Raw genomic sequence first — 24,017 nt, 5'->3', positions numbered from 1 at the left:
CCTACCCAGATTCTAAGCTTCACGGGGTTGGGTGCTGTCTCAACCATCTGTGTATCTTTGCCCAGCACCTGGGACACAGGAGTTGCTTTGCAGGTATTATTAGAGTGAAATAAAATAAGATGTAATGTTGAAATAGGTGTCATGGTAATGCAACTCTGTGGGCAGAGCCACATGACCTATAAAATGCTAGGAAAACAACTGGAAGAGCCTTCAGGCTGACTGAGACAGAGAGACAGCAGAGTAGAGTTGCTCCAAACCCAATATGTTTAGAAGTGCAGTTGCTAAGGTGTGGGAACATGGGGTTCTTGAAGGAAGGGCTCATGCCACCAGAATTAAGTGCCTGTTTATTAGAAACTCTGCTTAAACTCACATTGATGCAAATAAAACTATGAAACTTTAGAAAAAAACTTTTTTTAAACTTACAGATATTGATGCACATAAATACAGACCACATAGACATTAAAAACCCTCATATCTTTCCTAATCTGGTTCCTTTTATCAAGCATTTTATTTATATGGTCAAAGTTCCTCCAAAAGAGAAATGAAAATATTCTCAATGCCAAATGATCTCTCACCAGCCAGTGAAATGACTGCCTGCTGGGTCAATGGCCTTTTCTTTTTGTGAAGCATCACTCCCTAACCTATTTACCTAGCCAACTCAAACACTTGACTTAGAAAAGGAAGAGCAAAAATATTTCGTTTCCTTCAAAAGTGACTGAAAAATTGTTGATCTATTTTAATTTTTTTTTTATAAAAGTAAATTTGAAGATTCAGAACAGAAATCCACACTTCTGTATGATTGTAGCATTTGATGGATCATTATAAATGAAGTTTGAAAAGTAACTCTCAAATGTGATAAAGGATTTATGCCCTTACAAATAATTTTCTAAATTTCTCTTCTGAAATGACTTATAAATGTTGTTCTATTGGAGAAAAAGAGAATCTTCTTCCTCAGTCATTTTATCATTCAAGAAAAATGTGAGATTGGATCTTAAGACAGAATGTCTTTTATTGCTAGCTTTGGCTTCCATTGCAGATGAAATTGAGAGCCTTTCATTGAGCCGTTCTTCCAGACTATAAAAGAGCTGAGAGCTTCTGAGCAAGGGTAGGCTGTTCTAGGCTGCTTGAGACAGGCAAGCTGGTCACTTCTTCCTAAAGTTGGGCTTTGGTTCCTGAAAAGTAAAAATGATTCCTTGTCTTCTTAGACTGTAACAGGAAGGGATATCTAAGATAAAATCACTTGAATTTTAATTCTGGAAGTGTAGATTCTTCTCCAGACTCCACAACAACTTGAGCAGCTTTGGAACAGGCCTTCATTTCCTCACCTGTAAATGAAAGACTTAGAGTCAATCAGGGAGTCTTAACCTTTTTGATGTCATAGACCCATTTGTCAGTCTTCTGGAGCCTGTAGACCCCCTTTCAGAATCTTATGTTTTAAGTATATTAAATAAAATAAAATGCATAAGTTTGCCAAGGAAACCAATAACACTGAAATAATTATCAGAATATTTAAAAACAAAATGTAGCCTAGATCGAGAAGTCATGGATTTGAACTCTATAAAATTCCACTCCAAGTCCCATATGCCTACTATATTATTCCATTTATACTGGGTACCCAGTAAATGTTGGCTGAAAGAGTAATGGTCTTCCTGTTTTGAGTATATGCATATGCAGCTAAATAATCTACTTACCTGGATTTTATAAAACAATCTCATGCTAGACCAAAAATTTTATAGGCAGCCCACTGCAACCATTCGAGGTCATCCGGCATATCTGGAAACCAGCTTACTAACCTGAACCAAAAAAAAAAAAAAAAAAAACCAAAAAACAAAAAACAAGCGCTTCAGCATAAACACACAGAGACACATATCTGAGTAAATTGGGAGCCAAAAAAAGCAGCACAGGAGAGGTACAAGGAAAGTTTCGGAAGATTAGCATCAAATGCCCCCATTGTAGAACTACAAAATTTTGCTCTCATTGGCGTGCCAGCTTTTGTTTTGTGTTGACTTAGATATGTCATCATAAAGACTTCAGGCCTCTGAGGAACACATCCCACGTGTTACCTGATGGTATCTTACTGCCTTGTTGAGAGCCTGGCGTTCAACAGGACTGACCTCAGTGGGTTGGGTGTTTTTTAACAGGATTTGACAGCACGAAAGGTAAATTTGAGGTTTGATACCAAAAAGACTTAGGGGAAATTGGTATGGGGGGTGGTGGAATTTATTCAGTAAAGCTGAGAATTTCAATGGGAATTTTAAAAAAAAAATTTTTTTTTTCATGTCATGTCATCAAAATGGATGTGACTCAGGAACATTGTGTCCTAGGAAATTCTGATAAAAATGGAAAGACATTGCAAACACATATTTGACCAGCTGTTAACTTATGGTTAATCACAAATATGAGGAAGGTTAGGTAGTGTTTTTGTTTTGTTTCGTTTTTTTTAAAGATCATAGAACACATGACTATAGCATTGTATCTTAGTCACATGCAAGAAGGCTTTCTCCTTGGAAAATCAAGTTGTTGTGGTCTGAAGATGTTTAGAAAAAACAGACTTCAAGTATCAAGCAACAAGTATTGATTCATTTTTTTCCTATATTAAATGTTGGGGATACAAAGAGGACCCTGGTCCAGGAGCCAGAACCCTAGGGCTCATGTCCTACAACAGGCCACTCACTTTATGACCCTGACTTTTCTGATTTTCACTTCTGTGTCTTTTTTTTTTTTTTGAAGAAAGTTATATTGAGGCTCTCTCCTTATAACATTGTTACTTATGAACAATTCTCCCCACCAATAATAAGGATTAAGTTCAGTCAAATGAAGCCTAACATAACATTGGTCATGTTTGAAGACACATACCCTTACCTGTGGGTGAAGGAACACTTCACCATCACTTTTTGGAAAGAACTCAGCTTGTGAATCTCATTTTACAACACCTGCCCTACCCTAACTCACAGGATTGGAGAAAATGCTTTGGAAACTTCAAAGAGCTCTACAAAGTTAAGATTGCATTATCAATAATGCTTCATATTTTGCAATTAAGAAACCATTCATCAGGAGAACAATTTGTACAACGTCATAAACATGGATAACAATAACAGTAACAAACTTAAGAATTTAGATCAACACAGGGACCAATGATAATTCTAGAGAACCTAGATGGTTCTCTATGTAGGTATTTTGAGATGAATTGTACAAATCAAGTGTATATCCTTTAACCCAGAGAATCTATTCAGAGCCATATCAAAGCAGTCATGGATCAAAAGAACAACCTGATATTTATTGTAATAGTTTTGGGTAGATAGCCATCAATTAGAAAATGCTAAAAAAAAAAAAAAAAAAAAAAACTGGCATAAGAATATAAGTGGAACATTCCTATACTGTAAGAAATGAGGCATTCAAAGCAACATGAAAAAAATTAAGTGAACCGATGCCAAGTCAAGTTGGCAGAGCCAAGAACAATGCTAATGACAGTGGAAGTGCAAAGAACAGCCACAGGACAACGAGATTAAGATCTACAAAATCACAAGCATGCTTGACCACAAGGAAAAGATATGAGAAGTTAGCACCTTTCTGCTATTTATGATGCAATATACATTGCCTGTGCTATCAAATGTTTTCAGTGCATTCATTAGTTTTTTCTGATCCTTTTTTTTTTTTTTTTTCATGTCATGTCATCAAAATGGATGTGACTCAGGAACATTGTGTCCTAGGAAATTCTGATAAAAATGGAAAGATATTGCAAACACATATTTGACCAGCTGTTAACTTATGGTTAATCACAAATATGAGGAAGGTTAGGTAGTGTTTTTGTTTTGTTTCGTTTTTTTAAAGATCATAGAACACATGACTATAGCATTGTATCTTAGTCACATGCAAGAAGGCTTTCTCCTTGGAAAATCAAGTTGTTGTGGTCTGAAGATGTTTAGAAAAAACAGACTTCAAGTATCAAGCAACAAGCATTGATTCAGTTTTTTCCTATATTAGATGTTGGGGATACAAAGAGGACCCTGGTCCAGGAGCCAGAACCCTAGGGCTCATGTCCTACAACAGGCCACTCACTTTATGACCCTGACTTTTCTGATTTTCACTTCTGTGTCTTTTTTTTTTTTTTGAAGAAAGTTATATTGAGGCTCTCTCCTTATAACATTGTTACTTATGAACAATTCTCCCCACCAATAATAAGGATAAGTTCAGTCAAATGAAGCCTAACATAACATTGGTCATGTTTGAAGACATATCCTTCACTTCACCATCACTTTTTGGAAAGAACTCAGCTTGTGAATCTCATTTTGCAACACCTGCCCTACCCTAACTCACAGGATTGGAGAAAATGCTTTGGAAACTTCAAAGAGCTCTACAAAGTTTAGATTGCATTATCAATAATGCTTCATATTTTGCAATTAAGAAACCATTCATCAGGAGAACAATTTGTACAACGTCATAAACATGGATAACAATAACAGTAACAAACTTAAGAATTTAGATCAACACAATGACCAATGATAATTCTAGAGAACCTAGATGGTTCTCTATGTAGGTATTTTGAGATGAATTGTACAAATCAAGTGTATATCCTTTAACCCAGAGAATCTATTCAGAGCCATATCAAAGCAGTCATGGATCAAAAGAACAACCTGATATTTATTGTAATAGTTTTGGGTAGATAGCCATTAATTAGAAAATGCTAAAAAAAAAAAAAAAAAACCTGGCATAAGAATATAAGTGGAACATTCCTATACTGTAAGAAATGAGGCATTCAAAGCAACATGAAAAAAATTAAGTGAACCGATGCCAAGTCAAGTTGGCAGAGCCAAGAACAATGCTAATGACAGTGGAAGTGCAAAGAACAGCCACAGGACAACGAGATTAAGATCTACAAAATCACAAGCATGCTTGACCACAAGGAAAAGATATGAGAAGTTAGCACCTTTCTGCTATTTATGATGCAATATACATTGCCTGTGCTATCAAATGTTTTCAGTGCATTCATTAGTTTTTTCTGATCCTTTTTTTTTTTTTTTTGAAAAAAATTTCAATAGGCTGATTCTTGGAGGAGTAGAGAAGGTAGGGAAATCTAAGCAGCACAAAAACAACTAGTAACTTCAGAGAGCACAGTTTCACTCGCTCTGAAAGCCAGATTGCAAAGGGTTGAGGATTGAGTAGCAGGAAAGGGAGGGAAAGAAACAAGTTGGGACAGTATATTTTAGGTGTTGGCCAAGAAAACAATGAGGGATAGAAGATGCTGAAAGGATGGCAGTGTTGAGGGGCTTTTTTTGGTTGTTGCTGATATTGGGCATGTTTGAACATAGTAGAGAAGAACCCATTTGATTGGCAAAGATGGATATTTGAGAGTCAATGCTGGAGGATGTGATCTGATAAAGCAAATGAGCTCAAGGGCACATATAGGGATTTGGGAGTTATTAAGAAGTTTTAAGATGAACAGAAGGCTCATTTTTCTCAGCCGAGTAAGAGGCAAGGTCCTGAGCTAAGGGAGAGAAGAAAGGAAGGTATGAGAGGCTGGAACAAAGAAAAGAAGGTTCTGATTAGCTGCTGAGGGAATGACCCAGAAAATCAATTAGAGAGGAATAAAACGATTGCCTTGTTGCCCTGAGAGCCTTGTTGAAATTACATATTTGCGTGCAAATATGTCTTCCTTTGGTAGCCCTTGAGTGGGAGCAGAAGTGGCAGGTGGTGAGAGTCATCTGTGGCAGGGGTTTGACAACAGATAAGATATAGAGTCAACTTGGTTAACTAGAGGGTGGAGATTGGAAGAGAGGAAAGTGAAATTATAATAGCGATAGTAACTTAAGAAAGTACTGAAAGGTGGAAAATTAAAATGAGAATGAGGGTGAATAAAGTTAGGAAAATGGATGGAAATAATGATCAAATAGAAGAATATGAAAAGTTTTTATTAAGGAAATAGGAAACTAATGAGATCCAGGGCATCACCATCCCTGGGTGTGGCTGAGGTGGCGTAAAGGAGCAAGCCATGAGATTTAAGAAAAGTGAGGGATGGGGAGGTAAGGGAGCATCAGTGTGAATTCTACTAGCATAAGGGCAGATGTTGGCAAAGAGAGGAGCTAGTGGGCAGAGTGCTAAGCGCCTTGAGAAAAGAGGGGGAATGAATTGGGGACTGGTACACAACAACCACAGTAATCTGAAGTGGGTGGGAGATGTTAATACTGTGAATCTAAAAGGAGAGTTTGCTGAGAGAAAGAGGCAGAAGGGCAATCTATAAACTTCCTATTCTAGCTCTTCTCCAATTTCAGTGTGTGTTTTTTGGTTTTATTTAGTTGGGGGGAGATGTAGGAGGGAAGGGAAGAAGTTACTATCTACAAAATAGAATTGCATTATCTTTTCTCATAATTTTTTGCCATTAAAATATATTTTATCTCTGTACCAATAAAAGAAAAAGAAAACCCTTGTTTTCTTTGAATAATCAAAGCAAAACAACTTCTTCATTGGCCAATACACACACACACCATCAATTCTCTATTGGGAAAATCACATGATCTCTGAAGTCCTGTCCAATCGTGAACATTTCTAAGATTACATAAAAGGAGACAACATTGATAAAAATGTAGTTGATAAAAGTTAATTCCATTAAATACATTTTTGAAGGGACAAAATTTTACAGAAAGAATCATCTCTACTAAATTAACTTAAGGTAACTGGAGACATTATTCACTGTGTAGCTTTTTAGCTACATGTGACTAGGACATTGTTTGAAGGATAAGAAGACAGCTTTACTAGAAGACGCTCTTCCAAATAAAAGCCTTTGCAAGCAAATTAAAGCAAAGATTTATTGCCATTTTTAATTTCCAAAAGATGGCTCACCTTTGTGCAACAAAAATCACAGATTCCACAGGCAGTGTACATGGGAGCATCATATAGGACGCTATCCGAACTGGTAAGCAGTTGAGTATCTTGGTCAAGTATCCACCTTTTTCTTTCATTGCTTTTTCCACAGCTGAAAAATAAAAATATCTACTGTGTAGTTAGGTTCCTGGCTTTGACCCTGCCTCATAATGTGACTTTCTTCTATTCTCTTTTCTCCATGCAAAATTAAGGAAGTTGGACCAGATTCAATGTTTGGGGCTGGAGAAGAAACAGTTTATATAAATCTGGGTCCTTAAGACTCCAGCAGGGGTATGTATCAATACATAGATAAATATAACACATGATCAAATAGACTGTGCATAAATAGGAGGCTTTGGGAAGATTAAGGCAGGTGTCATGAACCAGAGAGTATCTTGAGTTGAACTTTAAAGGACGAGTGAGTGAAGAGGAAGGGAGAAGACATTCTAAGTATGTCTAGGAGTGGTCCCTCCCCCAGTGATGGGAATATAGTAAATGCTTGTTGAATGTGGTTATGAGATAAGGCTAGAACAAAGACCCTGAAGGTCAGGCAAAGGAGTTGCCACCTAGGTTCTCAAGAAAAACACTAGAATATGTGACAGAAATTGATGTTCTAAGTATCAGAGGAACAACCTATCAACATGACCTCTGAAAATAGTTCAAAACTTCTGATTCTCCAAGAGTATAAAAGCCAAGGCAATACAGAGTGCCACATTTTCGGTTTTAGGATTTGTTCATTGCAGCCCCTACTGCCTTAATATGTTGCATAAGTGGGCACTCAGGATTTCTTCTGCTACCTGTTCTTATTACCTTCTCAGGCAGCTCTTAAAGATTCTGTACAAATTGGTACAGAGCCATATGTCATTAATACCAGTATTATCAGAACCAGGTATCTTCTTCCCAAGTACCATCTCTTTCTGCCACCTTAGGGAGATACTCTTTCTCTTCTGGGTGCTTACAAGGAACCCTGTACATGAAATCTTTCTGCTTTATATGGTGGTTCTGTGTGTACTGTCTTCCACTCTCCTCTCCTCCTTCACTCCCCCTCCCCAGTAATGCTTTGTAGTCCTCACATTATTGAAGCTCTGGCTGTGTGCTGCCCAAATCAGATGCTCAGAAAGTATCATCAGACTAGGCTGCTGTCTATCTTATCTGTAAAATTCACAAAGTATCTTATAAATATTACCTCATTTGATGATTACATTGACCCTGGAAGGGCAATACCAAGAGGGTGATTTTAATCCCCATTTCACCTGCTGCCTTTCTCCCTGTGGAGGTAATTGTGAGGAAACTGGCCAACCTTAACGGGACATATGATCTGAACTATGATGTTCATTTGCTATTATATGAAGAATATTGGAAAGAACTGACAAGAACTGGGGTTAGAATCAGGAGATCTACATTTGATACATTTGAAAAATAGCTCTGTGACTGTCCACTTGTGTGATTTCCATTTTCTCATCTGTACAATGAGAGGATTGCCTTCAAGAAGGGCCATCCAGCTGAGAACCCCCTGGGCCTCTACTGTCCAGAAGATTCATCTAAGCAGAGAGAACCAAGTCCCTCTGAGCACCTTCTCTTCTTTCAGTACCTAAATAAACTTCAGGGGAGACGATTTTCAAAATGTCCTCGTCCCATGGAATTATGTTGAGTCGTAGATGGTCAATAAACTCAACGGCCTCTGGTGTGATGTCACTATTGTTCTGCCTCTTCAGAGATGTTGGAGGACTCCCATTTTCACTGCAGGATGAAGTGATCTCTGATTTTCTCTCTTCTGAAGGCACATTCAGACAAGAAGGTGATGAATCACAGATGCCTTAAGAGGATAAGGGAAAGAAAAGTCACATCTAATTTTGGACACAGCAGTCAGTCCGTAATTGGCTCAAGGGGATCATGATGTACACAAGTGAATGAAAGACATTGAGAGCACTGGTGAAAATATAATCTCATTAGATAGAAAGAAGTGTTAATGTTAAATATCTGAGAGGTGCCCAGCCCAAAGCAGAAAGTCCTTACTGAAACCTCTTCCAACTGGTATTAGACTTGGCGAAGCTGACTCTGACACTGATATTCCCCAGCCTGCTGGAAGATTAATTCTTTAGTTTTCCTGAATCCTGGTTTCCTCTGAGACCCATGAGGATAATAACATCTCATACTTCTAGGGCTGGGATGGGAGGTTCATGGATGGGGCAATATTGGGTCAGCATGGTATGTATGGTGGAAGAGTATCAAAGGACTTGGGTTTCTCTCCTAGTTTTCATTAGATTATGTGTGACATCAAATAAGCTCTTTAATTCCTTGGAATCAGTGAAGAGATTGGATAAGATCACTGATTCTCAAGCTTTTTGGTCTCAGGACCCTTTTAAAAATCGATAACTCAGCTTTTATTTATGAGTTATATCTGTCAATATTTACCACATTTGAAATGAAAATGTCTTAGTATCATTATGAAAATAGTTTTGACCTCAAGGTCCCCCCGAAAGGCTCTCAGGGACTCCCAGGGGGTACCAGGACCACTTTGAGAACTATTGAACTAGAATAATTAACTTTGCTATTCTATGTCTCTAAGTGAGATCATGAAGCCTCAAGGAGCTATCCAAACGTAAGCTGTTTCTGCCATCAAGCAAATGACTAATTCTTTCCGAGGAAAGACAGGGTTAGAGATCTAATGTTATCCAATTCTGGGTATCCTGATAGAGGCACAGTATAAATTGATAATCCTACTGATCTCTTTCTTGGTCAGACTTCATTTGGGGTGTTATCCCCAGTTCTAGATATCACAATGTGGGAAGGGTATTGAAAACTATTCCAAAGGAAGGTAAACAAGATGGCGAGAAGCTTAGAGAATTGTGCCTTTCAAAGGAATGTTGTCTGCTTCATTTAGAGAAAAGAATAGATGAAATAAATGAAAACTTCATTTAGAGAAAAGAACACTTGGAGGACGTGTGACATACAAGAGTATGATAACAGAAGGGAAGAATTGGGTATGTTAAGTTTGGTCCAGAGAACAGAATTCTGAACAACAGAAAGGCAGATATTCCTTCACAAAAGGATGAGCTTCCTATGATTTAGAGCCTTTCAAAAGGCAGATGAAGGTGATGCCTCAAGAGGCAGGAAGTTCCCTATCTCTGGAGAATTTCAAGCAATGTCTTATAGGGATTGCCATTGCGTTTAGTCCAAGTGTCCATAAAGCCTTCTTCCAATTCTTATTGTGGGAAGTCACCTTGATCAAAGATGAATTAAGACAATCAATATGGCATCAAAATATGCAGTTTTCCATTTGAAAACCCAACTACCACTTAGCGCTATGTCAAAAGTGTTGAAATCCAGTTCTACCAATCCAACTTGGGAAGAATAATAGAAGGAGACATGTCAGCTACTTAACATGGGAGAGGGATAGGCAGAAGGGGAAGAACACATCCAACATCTAGGACTAAAGTTAGCTCTTCAGATTTAGCAATTCAAATGGCCTTTCCTATGAAGAGCCTTCCATCACCTAAACCTTCATAGTAAATGGCAAAACAAAGGACACACAGTATTAACTGTTGGAGAAATATATATGAGAGTTTATGTTGCTAACACCAGTCATAGGTCACTACCTAAAGGATGATCCAGAGTCTGAATGATTCTGAGCTGAAATGTTTATGTGGTTGTTTTACTTTTAAACTGCTAATCAATGTAGTCATGAAATGCCAGATTCTCAGGGTCTGCTGCCATGGTTTGGTCCCCTCCTCAAAAGAAGTTTTGTCTAAGTGTATAATTGAAAAATGCTAAATTTCAGTTAGAAGTGAAAACAGATGCATTTTTTCCACTCAAAGTAAAGGAATCCTTGTAATCTATTCATGGATCCTTTGAAGGCAGGTCCCCAGTTGGGATCTCCTAGTCTAATGAGACTTCAAAAGCCATCTCATCTAGTCCAATGCTGAATTGGAGTCCCCTCTGCAATATATCCAATAGATAGCCATCCAGGCTAGAAGTCTTCCAGTGAAAGGGAATCTCCCCAAAGCCATCCATTCCCCAGTGAGAGTTCCAATTATATCAAGCCCCAACCTGTCTCTTCTCTCCATCACTCCTACTTATGCTCTACTCAATCAAGTCACCTCAGAGACCACATCGATACTTCCAAAGCAATGACATACCCTTTTCTTCCAAGAATCTAAGTGCATCCAAATATCCTCGAAGACAGATCTCTGCAAGTACCTATGAACAAGCCAGATGAGCAAGCCACAGGAAAGAAAATGATTAGCCCAGGGTGAAGTGTCTGCTTCAAGGAATCCTGCTCCCAGAAGGTTTTAGCAGGCTTCTAGAGTCCCAGATCATTATCCCCAGGCTCTCTTGCGTACTCAAATACCGTGACTGAACGTAGCAACCCAAGCCAGGTTGCCATGCATTTCAGTGTTCACTGAAGTGAGATCTCAAGAATTTGTAGAATTTATGGTTATTTGATAAAGATTTGTTTTATAAACAGGAATAGATAATTGCCTTTCTATGAATGTTTGAGTCTACATGAAGACTGTCAAGTCACCTAAGGAATCTCAAGGACTTCCATGGTTTACTGACTTATATTGGATAATTTAGTATCACTACTACTCTTGTTTGGAGGAGGGGAAGAGGCATTCTCTGTTGATGTGGACTAGTGATTTCATTGCCAAGAAAAACTTTCCACTGATACAGATGAATAACTTGTTTGGCACAGCTAGTCTACAAGAGTTGCCTAAGATATTTAGAAATCCAGTGGCTTGGCCAGTGTCACATAGCCTGGAAGTATCAGAGGCAAGACTTGAACCCAGGTCTTTCTGAATCCATTATATCATGCTGTCCTAATATATTGTATAGAATAATATAGCATAGAATATTGATTATCAATTGGTGTTCAGTCATTTCAGTTGTAGCCAACTCTTCCTGACCCTATCTGAGGTTTTCTTAGCAAAGATACTGGAACGGTTTGCCATTTACTTCTTCAGTTTATTTTATAGGTAATGAAACTGAGGCAAACAGGGTTAAGTAACTTGGCCAGGGTCATACAGCTAGTAACTATCTGAGGCTAAATTTGTACTCGGGAAGATCTGAATTGAGTTCAGTGGCAAACCATTTCAGAATCTTTGCCAAGAAAATACTGAATGCGGTTCTGAGGAATTGGATACAGCTGAGATGACCAAATCACAACTTCTTGACTCCAGGCACAGGACTCTATCCATTGTGCCACCTGGCCATTCCTGATTATCAATTAGTGAATCTAATTTTCACACTTGGAAAGCAGAGTCCTGGCTTTACAATCATATCTCATATATGTTCTTCCTCCTTGACTCCTTTTTAAATATCCCACGTAAAACAGCACATGACCTAAAATATTAGTACGTGTTGAAACAATACTTAAAACAACTCTCCTTGTCTTCAGGGATCAGCTCTGGGGTCACCAGACATACTTATCCCACATCTAATGCTTCCTACCTGGGAGACCTTGGAAAGGAAAGGGACCGAGATCTCCCAGGTAGTGAGCATAAAGTGTGGAATAAGTATGTCTGATGACCTCTCAGCTGGTCCTTGAAGAAGAGGAGGGTCTTGGCCAGATAGAGATGAAGGGGACATCTCTGAGATGTAGTGAGCCATGGGGAAGTTTTCTGTCTTGATATCACTGAACTGAATGGAATTGTATTGTTTTGCTTTGTTGTAAGGGAGGGGCCTGTGGTGACTGGCAGACCACGAGTGAACAGGAGGGTCGGGGCAGCAAGTCCATGCCAGGCACAGGCTCCGGCATCACGTACCTTTAGCTCTGGTGGGAAAAGTGCTCTGGCCAGGAGGTAAATGTTGCCTGAGCAGAGACGTAGGCTGTGGTTGGTGATGTTCACATGGAGGAAGTTGGTTGACTTGACTCTGGGACAGATGTCATGCTCCCCATAGAAAGGAGAAACGGTGATGGTGGTGCTGGCGTTGATGAAAGGCATGTTGTTACTTGCTCCTCCATCTATATATCGCTTTGGGAAGAAGGACGAAAAAGGAGCACAATAACAGGCATTTACACAGTTCTTTCCAGTGTGCAAAGCTTGTTCCAGTTGGTTACTATATTGTGCTTGGAATATAACCTGGACCCCTCAGAAAGCCACTATCCTCCCAGGACAAAAAGGCCTTCCCAGCCCTAACCCCAGCAAGAGGCTGAAGTCCCAAGACCTACTTTATTTTGGGGAGAGAAGAGAAGCATGCTGAACTCTCTAATGTCTGCATGGGGAAAATGCCTTTTTGATTAATGTTTAGTTAACCCTCAGATGACCCAATTTGTAGTCGACAGGAGATTTTTCAAAGGAGGATAAGAAAAAAGAAAGTTTTATTTAATTAACTAGCATGTATCTAAGCACCTCCTGCGATCAGAGAAACCATAGAAAGAAGTGGATGGCAGCTCTGGAATTCTGGAGCCCCGAGACCTCTAATTAGAGGCAGCTTGATGCATAGTGGATAAACAGAGCACATAGACCGGGAATCGAGCAGGTGTGAGGACCAAGTGGGACGACTTTATAAAACAGAGAGTCTAAGACTGGTGACTTCACAGAGCTGTTGAGAAAATCAAGAGCTAGGAGCAGAAGCAATAGTTGTTGTGTCACCCTAAGCAAGTCACTATGGACTTCAGTTTTCTCCACGATAATTGGGGTGCCAGTAATTTGTTCTATCTAAGAGCATTGTTAATGACCTTTAAGAATCAGAGAAATGAGAATGATTGCCATCACTGTCACCATGTAAGTGACTGCAGGCTTGGAACAATTAGTAATTGTAACTGAAGATATATGTAATTAATTATATAGTTGAATTAATATCAACTTCAAGAATTTTTCTTTAATTGGATGATCCATGGCTCAAAAATAAGGATCCCCTAAGCTATCTTTTAAAATACATTTTATCTTCTGAAAGGACATTTCCTCTCAGACTTCACTTCATTTTGTCACCTAAAATGTCACCCATCATGCCTTATGGGATATTTAGCCAAAAGGAACCAGGAGTCACTGTGATTCATTTCCTAGGAGAACATGAAACATTGAAGATCTGTATTTTTAAAGGGAAATATAGTTCTCTCTCATTGAATAACTGAATCTCCATGCTAAAAAGTACCTATAAAGGAATTTAGTCTAAACCCATTTTACAGATGTGGACAAGGACACCTCCCTAGAAGGGAAGGCACTTACCCAAAGTCTTTCAGCTAAGGATCATCAGAGGCAAGACTGAAATCCATGTCTTCTTACCTTAGTGTCCAAGATTCTTGCTGATGTATTAAACAGAGAAATAAACTCAACACAGACCTTCACTCCCTAACCACAGACTCAGTATTATCAACTTCCTCTATGAAGTTGAGGAAAAAGAAATTTTAAAGCCTACCCATGATCTGTGGCCAGGGAAATTCTGAAGCATTATGACAACAGTGACCTATATTTTATAATTCCCTTTAGGGTTTACAAAGCACTTTGCTTACAATATTGTTAGAAAAAGTGTGGAGTATTCTTATTTTCCAAATAAGGAAATAAGACTCAGAGTGGAAGTGCTTTTCCAGTATCAGATTTTCCAGTGTCAGATTTGAACTCACATGGATGATTCTTCCCACTCTGCATCACACCAGAAAAATGTGTCTTATGGGCCTTTAGCATTTCCGGGCCTTTAGGTAGTAAACATTATCGATGAACCCAATCTACTCAAATACCAGCTGTCCTATCCAGACCCTTCTTATAACTAGGAAAGAAAACTGATCAATTTATTTTCACTGGATGATAAAGACTGCCATCAACCCATGGTGATTCTAATTAAAGAAGGAAAAGTCAGCTCTAAGGTTGAACAACAGAGGTGCCCATTTACACAGGGCTTTCTCAGCCCCTGAAGGGGTGATTATCACCAGTCCCTTTTACAGGCCTTGGAGGTGCATCTAGAAGACATCATTCTGTGGCCAGCCAGGTCACCCATACAAGGTCAGAAATAGATCACAGGCATTCTGACTCCAAGTCAATGTTTAGTCAGAGATAAAAAACAAGTAGCAGAATTTCAGGAATCAGGAAGAGGAAATCAGTGAGAAAATGATTTTTTCTTGCCAGGGTATAAGACCTCAACAGGTAACAGCAGCATGGATTCAGACTTGGAAGGTGCTCTAGAAGTTATTTGCTTTAACCATCTCATTTCACTGATGAGGAAGCTTCCCTAGAGAGGGAGATTGACTTGTCCAGGATCAACAGTTGTAAGAAGAAATGAGATTCAAAGCCTGGACCTCTGATTCCAAATTCAGCTCTCTTCCTACTATATCCACAAGTGGGTGTCCATCTGCTTTGCCTCCACATAAGCCAGACTCTGGATGTAGGACACAAGTTCTTAATGTTTTCCCTTGGGGTAAAATTCTACCTTAGCCTTAGTAAGAGGCACTTAAAGTCAGTCTGAAGCTTCTCTTTAGACCCTGGCTCAGTCAGCATAGAGAGATCTTTATTAGTGGCCTGAAATGGAGAAGCTGCCTATTTGGAGTGTTTTGAGAGGGGAGAGGGAGAAGATGCTCCGATTGTTATTCTTTTCTGGGCTGAGAAGCACCAAGAGAATTGTTCAGAGTGTTGAGATTTCTCCCGAAAGTGCTTAGCTCTTTCTCATTCTGTAAGGGGCTCTTTAGTATTCAACCACAACCCCTAAGTCAGGACTTACCACACCTCTGAAAGTTGGGGGAATTAAACCACAGTAGAATGGAATAAAGCAGGAACAAACCAAAGCCTGTAGAGAAAAGGAGACAATGAAATCCCAGGTAAGAGGCAGCATACAGTCTCAGGAACCATAAGCCATTTTTGTAGCAAATTCCTAGGGACCAGGACAGCTAATATTGGGTTTACACAAGCAACCACCTTTTCTTACCTTCTTTGCTTGCAGTAGGTCATTAGTAGCAGTCTCTTATTACTAAGACCTCCTTTGGGCTAAGACTTCATACTGTCCCATTCTCGGGATCCTACAAGGTCAAAACTAGCAGAAACTTGATTTGATAAGATGTTAAAGACAAGGGGAAGGGCACAGACTATTTCAATGAGAGTAAATTGCCTTAATTGCAAAATGATGGTTTGAAAATTTCCTTAAGACATGTTTTGTTTTGTTTTGAAGAGGGGAAAGAAACCAAAATGATTTTACTGTCGAAACAGTGCTTCCCATTCCATTAATATGCACCAATCTGCTAACTCATATGGACATGTATTGAACAAAATTTATGAAAAATCAGCCAGAATTAAAATGGCAACGACTTCATGAATGAAAAGAAGAAACAAACTCAACTGAGTATCTTCTGATATAAATATCCAGTAACACTCATGCATTGTTGGTGGAGTTGTAAAATGATCCAACCATTCTGGAGAGCAATTTGGAACTACACCCAAAGGGCTATAAAACTGCAGTGCTATTACTGGGTCTGTATGCCAAAGAAATCTTAAAGGAGGGGAAAAGACAAGACCCACATGTACAAAAATGTAGCAGCTCTTTTTGTGGTAACAAAGAATTGGAAAATGAGTAGATCGTCATCAACTGAGCAATGACTGAACCAATTGTGATATATGAATATAAGGGAATTTTGTTGTTCTTAAAAAATAATGAACAAGCTGATTATAGAAAGGCCCCCCAAAATTTACATAAACTGATGCTGAGTGAAACAAGTAGAACCAGAAATACAGTGTATTTAATAACATCGAGAATGTGCAATAATCAACTATAAAAGACTTGGTTCTGCTCAGTGATTCCACGATCCAAAGCAATCCCAATAGACTTTGGACAGAAGATGCCATCTGCATCCAGAAAAAGAACTATGGAGACTGAATATAAATCAACTCATGCTATATTCACTTAAAAAAATTTCTTCCAAGGGTTTTCCCTTTTATTCTGTTTTTTCTCTTCCAATATGATTCATAATGTGTATTAAAAATAAATATACTAGGGAAAAAAACATGAGCATCCAATATGGTGCTGTCTATGTAGTAGAAGCTCAATTAATTTTAAGTGACTTAAATGGAAGAAACTGACCCAAAAAAAAAAAAATTCTCTCCCTTTCCTCACTGGAGATCTGGGAACTTAGGGTGGGAAACACTGTGTGTACAACTCAGACTTAATAGTAGATTTGTTGGTTAGACAAGGGAGATCCTGGACAGGCAATATATGTTATCCCACATCATAAGTGTTAAAAAGCCTTGTGGACCAAGGGGGCCTTTCTCCTACTCACACAGTGAGTCCCAATCAGAACTAGAAAAGCTAAGCCCACCTGATTATTGCTCTCTCTGTCGTTCTCTTCCTTTCCATTCTTCAGGAGTGACAATAAGGCATATTTAAGAGAAAGAGCGCAAGAAGCCGTGGGAAACCTCCACCAGCAGACTACTGTTTTACAGAAATTGCCAAGCACGCACACACGAACAGAACACTTACGTCAACAATCTCTTTCTTGGAATCAAAATCTGATATCAGCACATTTTTCCTGTCGGACACTCTGGTGAGGGAGACGCTCATTTTGCCAGAGAGCAGCTTGTGAGCATTAGATGGAAGGACCTTGTTTAGCCCGTCGCGAAGATATTTGGACATATTGAAGGAAGGATGAAGCACACCAAGATTGCGCTTTCTGGCACTTCTGACGAGGTCCATGAGGATTTGAAGTCGACATTCTGGGGGGGCGGGGAGTGGAAAGAATTTTATATATATATATACATATATAAAATTTACATATATATAATATAATATTACATATTATAATGTATTATATATACATATATATGTATATATATATATATAATTAGAGGCTTGAGTCTGTCTTGTTAGTGAATGAGTCTCCCATCATAGAGGATTCCAAGTAGAGGAATATTGCAGAGGGTTTTGTCCTTCATGTTGTGCTTGCTCTAGTTAACTTTCAGGGTCCCTTCTGATGCATGAGACAATGGAATTTGAAGCCCTAAGTGTGAATGTGGGATCTGCTACTTCTAGTTATTTGACTGAGCAAACAGCTGAACTCTAGGAGAGCTCTATTATATCTAGGAGAACATGTACATTTCTGAATTTGACATTTAAAATCCTTTACAGCAACTTGCTTTCCACTTTTATTACCCATTCCTCTCATTCATAAACTTTTGGGTTCAGTCAAATTGGTTTTTTCCTCTTCCTCCAACATGGCATCTTTGGGCATATACCTGGGCTTGGTATACAGCCTTCTTCACTCCTGCCTCAACTCACTATAATTCTTCAAGCAATTTCTACCTTGAAGGATGGCTATCTTTGTGCCCTTTCTTGGGCCTCAGTTCCCTCATTTGTAAAGTGAGGAGGTCTCTGAGTCTCCTCCATCTCTGCATCTGTAACCAGAGTACTGAACTAGACTGGGTTCTAATCCTAGTACTCCGACTTTGGGGCCTAAAAAACCCCACCTTTTCTTTTTCTTTTTTTAATTATAGCTTTTAATTTACAAATTATATGCATGGGCAATTTTTCAGCATTGATCCTTGCAAAACCTTCTGTTCCAACTTTTCCCCTCCTTCCCCCACCTCCTCCCCTAGATGGCAGGTAGACCAATACATAAAACCACCTTTTTAAAGGAAGGTCATTCCAGCACCAGAATTCTAAGGAATATCCAAAGTCATCCACTAGGAGGCCTGCTATAGGAAAGCTGAAGCTATAGGAAAGATAGAAATCACTGCCTGCCTGGGCTAGTTAGGTAGAAATTAAATCTTGTCATCTCCTGTTTCATGCAATCTCTCACACTGAACGCACACTGAAAATGTGGCAAGGTCCATCCATCAAGCCTGTATTTTCATTAACTATTATATAAAATTCAGATTAGCCAAAGATGGTTTTGCTCTCTAGTACTGAAGGAGGCCACGTTCCTGAGCCTGAGAGGGGCCCCCAGACTTGAAAGACGATGGCTTCAATGGAGAAAAAACTGGCTGGACAACTGGGAGCCTTAAAATTGGGCCATACTCCAACGCCCTTTGCTCTTCTTCCACCACTGCGGAAGGCAGCTGGGCAAACAGCCAGGGCAACCCTATCTGCTTCTCCCCACCTCCTGGTCAGTCAGTTCAGGACTTCTGCCCAATTACAAGCCAGTCAGGAGATCAGCTCCGCAAGGCCCCCACCACCTCATTCCCTCCGGGAAGTCACCCCTCGAGCAAAGTGTAAATCACGATAATAAAAGGCAGACACACTGATAAAAGGGCATTATCTAATAAGCGGGCGGACCTTTGGGAGCCCCAGCTCCAGGTGGAGAAGAGATTCTCAGACTTCCCACAAAAGGAAGGCATTCCTCCCTTCCTCCCAGCCCCCAGGGTAGGGAATTCGGCTCTCTCCTCTAACCTCGGGGATGGCTCCAAGCTTTGCATGATGATCACATCAACTCACCCTCCCACTATGGAGAGACATCCAACAAACATTGAGTGCCTACTATTTGCCAAAGTAATAATCTTAAAGCACAGATCTGACCATGTCCCTCCTGCCCCAGAAACTTCTGTAGCTCCCTTTGGAGAATCCTTAATTTGGCACTTAAAGCCATTCACCACATGCTCCTACAAATCCATTTAAAGATGCTACATTCCTGCCCCCTCATGTACCTTATTCCAAGCCAAAATGAACACTGTGTCTCTGCATAAGAACTAATGAATTCAGAATACAAAGTGAAGCGTGCTTTTCCCTCTCTTTTTCTTGTTTTGGTTTTGGTTTTTGGTTTTTGGAACACTCCTTATAGAGAAATGTTTTGCCCAACTTCATATATATATAATGGGTATTCTATTTCTTGGTCAAAGGTTGCTTTTTCTAATTCGGTGGAGGAGGATGGGAAGGAGAGAAAGTAAATTGTTGTGAATTGAAATAAAATGCAATCTTACAAAGCTTAAATTTCACTTCAGAGACCCCAGGCGGTTCTTTCTGCCTGCAGTCTGAAGATTAGGAGGATATCCTTGATTGTTTATTTTTTTTCCTCCAGGTAGAGTGTAAACTCCCTGAGGGCATGCATTGCTCCACTTTTATTTTTGTTTCTCTGCTGGTTAGGAACCAAGTAGGTACTTGGGAAGTTTGAACTATCCCTAAAGCTCTTTGTAAAAAGTCAGGAGCTACAGAAAGCCAGCCATTAACTAAAGAAAATCCAAATCCCCAGTTTATCAGAAAGAACCCAGGGAGCCAATGTCTCTTTTCCACCACAGCAGCAGACTTTTATCCTTAGAACCTATAAGCCCTCTCCAGAAGGGTCACAGCTTGATAGATCCCCCAATTTCTCATGGCTGCTGAAGGGGAGGCTTTAACAGAACCTTGGCTTCTGGGCTGACGGGTCTGAAATCCATTCACCTCCTTTCACCATTCCCTCAGTTTTCTCCACCACTTTCTTGTCAACAGATCTCAATCTGGGGGTGATACCCCTATTTCTGAGGCTGCACCTCTCTTCCTTCCAGACCTACATCTTGTGGCCTCTAGACTCCTTGGAATCACAAGGACCGTCATTATAGTCAATCCCCTGTCTACCCTTTACAACCAATTTTCCTATTAAAAGAAACAGTGAGCAGTGCAAATGTTGTTGCCCCATTTTACAGATGCAGAATCACGGGCCTCAGAGGCCATTTACCAGGTCTAACCTCTGCTAGATGTGGAGCCCTCTTCACACCCTGACTTTGTGCTGGATTATTCAGCCTAAATCTGAAGGCCTCTGGGAAGGGAATTCTTTGCTTGCCATCATCAGGAGCCCTCTGTAGTCTCACATCAAGCTCCTCATTTGTTAAGGTTTTCCTGGGGTTCTTAAGGACTCCCACCTATATTTTCTGCCAACCAGACCAAACCAGATCCCATTTCCATATGATATCTTTTCAAACAAGACAGCAAGGAAACCCACCTCCTCCCCTACTCCCAAGCCTTCTGTGCTCCAGGCTGAGCCACCCTAGATTTCTCAGCTTGCCCTTAAGGTGGGTTCCAAAGCTTTTGACTATTTCAGGACATTCCCTGGCTTATTCATGCCCTTCCCATGTCTTGCCCAAAGCTGAACCGATACTCCAAGTGTGGTTCCAGTGAAGCAGAAAACATTCTCCCCTCCCTCCTCTTGGAGATCAAACCTACCTAATGCAACCCACAGCTCCTCAGGAGCTTTCTCTGGTTACCCTGCCACACTCCCAACTAACGAGGAAATGAAGTTTATCAAAGCAGATCTTTTTCAGACAAAAGCCTCCCTGGCCACTTCACCTTCTACAAGGGATCTTGAATTTGTAGAAAGTGTAAAGCCATACACTTCCCTCTAGGAAATTTCACATGCATTATTCAAGGGGTCCCAAAAGGGGCAGCACAATTTATAGAACTCTGGATCCAAAGTCAAGAAAACTCATCTTTCTGAGTTCAAATCTGGCCTCAGATGCTCACCAGCTACGTGACCCTGGGAAAGTCACTTAACTCCACCTCAGTTTCCTCATCTGTAAAATGGATTGGAGAAGAATGATAAACAACTCCAGTATCTGTCAAGAAAACCGCCAGATAAGATCACAGAGATTGAACCAACTGTCAGGCTTTTCTTGAAACAGAGATTTGGGGGGGGAGGCAAAGAATGATTTGGCCAGCCAAAGTCTCACAATCAATCCAGGTTCTGGGGCAGCTAGGTGGTGCAGTGGATAGAGCCCCAGCCCTGAAGTCAAGAGGACCTGAGTTCAAATCTGACCTCAGACACTTAACATTTCCTAACTGTGTAACCCTGGGCAAGTCACTTAATCGCAATTGCCTCAGAAAAAAAGAAAAAGAAAAGAAAAGAAAAGAAAGAAAAAGAAAAAATAATTAATTCAGATTCTTTCAGCAACTGCTGCAGGTAAATTCACTAGAATGTAGAACCCGATCTGGGACTAAGGTGCAGTACCTCCCCCCCCCCCCAAAAAAAAAAAAAAAAAAAAAAAAGCCTTGCCTTTCAGACCCGAGATTAAGCATCTCAGCAGTCAAAGAAAGATTCTAAGAATCAGAAGTCCCAGGAAACTTCTAAATTAAAACGTGCCTGTCGCACCCATCACAAAATTCCAGAGCAGGGAGAGGCCCGAGGGATGATCTAGTCCAAGCCTGTCACTTTAGAGAAGGAGCAAACAAATTCAGAGGAAGGGCAGGTCTGTTTCCCAGGTCCCCTGATGCTCATGACCACGATGCTTTGTCCACCCTCAGAACGCAAATTCTTCGGGAGCGGGGACTTGGTATCAGTGTCCAGCGCGTGCCCGGCACACAGTAGGCGTATAATAAATGTTTTCTAACTCACCCCAGGCAGCTTAACTTGCTACTCCTGAGCTAGTGCTGACTGGGGCTCTATCCAAACCCTCTATTACCCTATTGGCTCCCTATTACCTAGCCGATCAAATACAAATCCCTCTGTCATCTAAGACCCTCGGTGACATGGTTCCATTCGCCTTCTTAGTTTTTTTACACAGCCCTTCCACCGCCACTGTGGTCTGGCGGCTTCTGGTTGTTCTCTGTTCGTGGGACTCCATCCGTCATCCCCTGCCTCTGCCCGGCTAATTCAGGAGACCCTGGAGGGCGTTATCCCCTCGCCTAAGGAGCATTCAACTGGCCACCTGCAGAGGTGGAGCCAGTCTCCTCAGGTGGAAGTTGCCTAGACAAATGAACCCCCTCAAGTCCAATCCCTCTCCCCTTGTCTTCCCAGCCCTGACCTCCGGGTCCCTTCCGCCCTCTTCGGAAAGGAGAGTGGGTGAGAGAGGGAAGCCAGAGCTAGGGTCGGAGAGAAAAAGAAGGGAAAAGGAAAGGGGGAGAAGGGAGCAGGAGGAGAGCAGCTGGCCAGCCCGCTGTTCCCGAGGTTTTGCGGGAGAAGCTCGGGTTCCCGGCCGTTTCTCTCCCCTCCTGGCTCCGGATTTGTGAAAGAGGGGTCCCCATCCTCGCCTCCGCTCAGGGGCTGGCACCGGGGAGTCCTCAAGCAGAAAAGGCTAGCTCGGGCTCGGCCCCGGGACAGCGGGCGAAGAAGGCGGCGAGGGTCCTCACGCACCCAGGGAGAGCCCGCACAAGAAGGTGGCGCAATGCAGAGCCCCGGCCGAGGATCCCAGCAGCTTGGGGGCGTCCCGCAGCAACTGCGGGGCGCGCTCGCTCAGGCACTGGGTCACTCCAACATGGTAAAAGCCCATGAAGCCGCAGCCAGAAAAGGACAGGCTCCAGCCGGACGTCTGCTCCGCCATGCCCGCGAGTCCTGGGACAGAGTCCCGGGCGGCAGCACCGGGGGTCGCAGCAGAGCCGAGAAGGGAGAGACACTGGCTCTGAGGTCAAGTCCAAGTGCGGCCCGGGGGCTCCAAAGCAGTCCGAGAAAAGTCCGTGGGAACCGCTCGTGACGTCTACGCTCTGAGGACCAATGGACACCCTCGAAGTATCTCCTTCGGCTCGCGGGAGCGGACGAATACGCAAATGAGGAGCGGCTGCCCAATGAGGAGTGGCTGCCCAATGAGAAGGTTCGGGCTGGCCGCTGTCCGGGAGCCAGGGACCCCGGAGGGTCCTTGATCCAAGTAAGGCTGGGGCTGGGGCAGAGCCACGGAAACACTGCCCGGTCCCTGACCAGGTTCCCGATGCGGGCACTTAGGTGGTGAGCTCGGACCCCGAAGGGGCAGGAACTGGGCGGGGGTGCTGCCTAAGTCCGTCAGGGAAGCCGCTTCCCTCCTGGGCTTTGGCTTTTCTGGAGGATTGAGGAGCTGGGAGGACCTTTAGAACCGTCAGTGTCAAACTGGGAGGAGCCTTAGAACGGGGAATGTCAGACTTGGGAGGGTCCTTAGAACAGGGGAACAGAGTGGGAGGGATGTTAGAAATCAGATGGGTCAGCCGTCTCTTTTTCAGTTCAGCTCAGTTCAATTCAATTCCCAAAGCCCTTCTCAAGTGACCCAGAAATAGGCGAGAACTTACCCAACGGCCTCCGGGGCAGCTGAATCTCTAGCCATTTCCAGGCATCCACTTATGTTCAATCCCCTCTCTCCTCCCCCCACCCCCATCCCGTGCGGGTGCACAAAGTCAAGAAAAGGCTCCCCACTCCGGAGGTTGTAGTCCGGTCGGGAAGACAAAATGTCTAAGAACCAAAGGCTTGTTTTTCGGGAAGACCCTGGGGCAGGGAAGCGGAGCAGGGAAAGTCTCTAGGAGAAAGTGATTCAAAAGCTGATCCGAATTGGGGATGGTGAGAGCTTGAGGTGAGGGGATAACGCCTTCCAGGCTATCCT

The 24,017-nt window shown here is 41.6% G+C and overlaps 1 protein-coding gene across 1 annotated transcript; it reads right to left on the bottom strand.

Moving 5' to 3' along the window:
• Nucleotides 1-395: 395 nt before the first annotated feature.
• On the bottom strand, nucleotides 396-23,784 carry PNPLA3 (patatin like phospholipase domain containing 3). Its single transcript, XM_051962310.1, has 9 exons — nucleotides 22,811-23,784; nucleotides 17,260-17,492; nucleotides 15,514-15,579; nucleotides 12,624-12,833; nucleotides 10,998-11,058; nucleotides 8,450-8,674; nucleotides 6,838-6,970; nucleotides 1,692-1,793; nucleotides 396-1,325 (listed from the first exon to the last, which is right to left on the bottom strand). The coding sequence occupies exons 1-8, from the start codon at nucleotides 22,995-22,997 to the stop codon at nucleotides 1,712-1,714; spliced, it is 1,197 nt and encodes a 398-aa protein (XP_051818270.1). The 5' UTR covers nucleotides 22,998-23,784; the 3' UTR covers nucleotides 396-1,325; nucleotides 1,692-1,711.
• Between the last annotated feature and the right edge of the window lie 233 nt (nucleotides 23,785-24,017).

Source organism: Antechinus flavipes, chromosome 5 (genome assembly GCF_016432865.1).
Source record: "Antechinus flavipes isolate AdamAnt ecotype Samford, QLD, Australia chromosome 5, AdamAnt_v2, whole genome shotgun sequence".
Classification (NCBI taxonomy): Eukaryota; Metazoa; Chordata; class Mammalia; order Dasyuromorphia; family Dasyuridae; genus Antechinus; species Antechinus flavipes.
The sequence above is the reverse complement of the archived record's forward strand: the minus strand, read 5'-3'. Positions and strand labels throughout refer to the sequence as shown.

Coding starts and splice junctions, on each gene's coding strand:
- PNPLA3 (XM_051962310.1), bottom strand. CDS start 22,997: ATGGCGGAGCAGACGTCCGGCTGGAGCCTGTCCTTTTCTGGCTGCGGC. Junction 6,971..8,449: donor CTCCCCTGAAGTTTATTTAG/GTACTGAAAGAA, acceptor TTTATTTTTCAG/CTGTGGAAAAAGCAATGAAA. Junction 1,794..6,837: donor GTGATTTTTGTTGCACAAAG/GTGAGCCATCTT, acceptor TTTTTGGTTCAG/GTTAGTAAGCTGGTTTCCAG.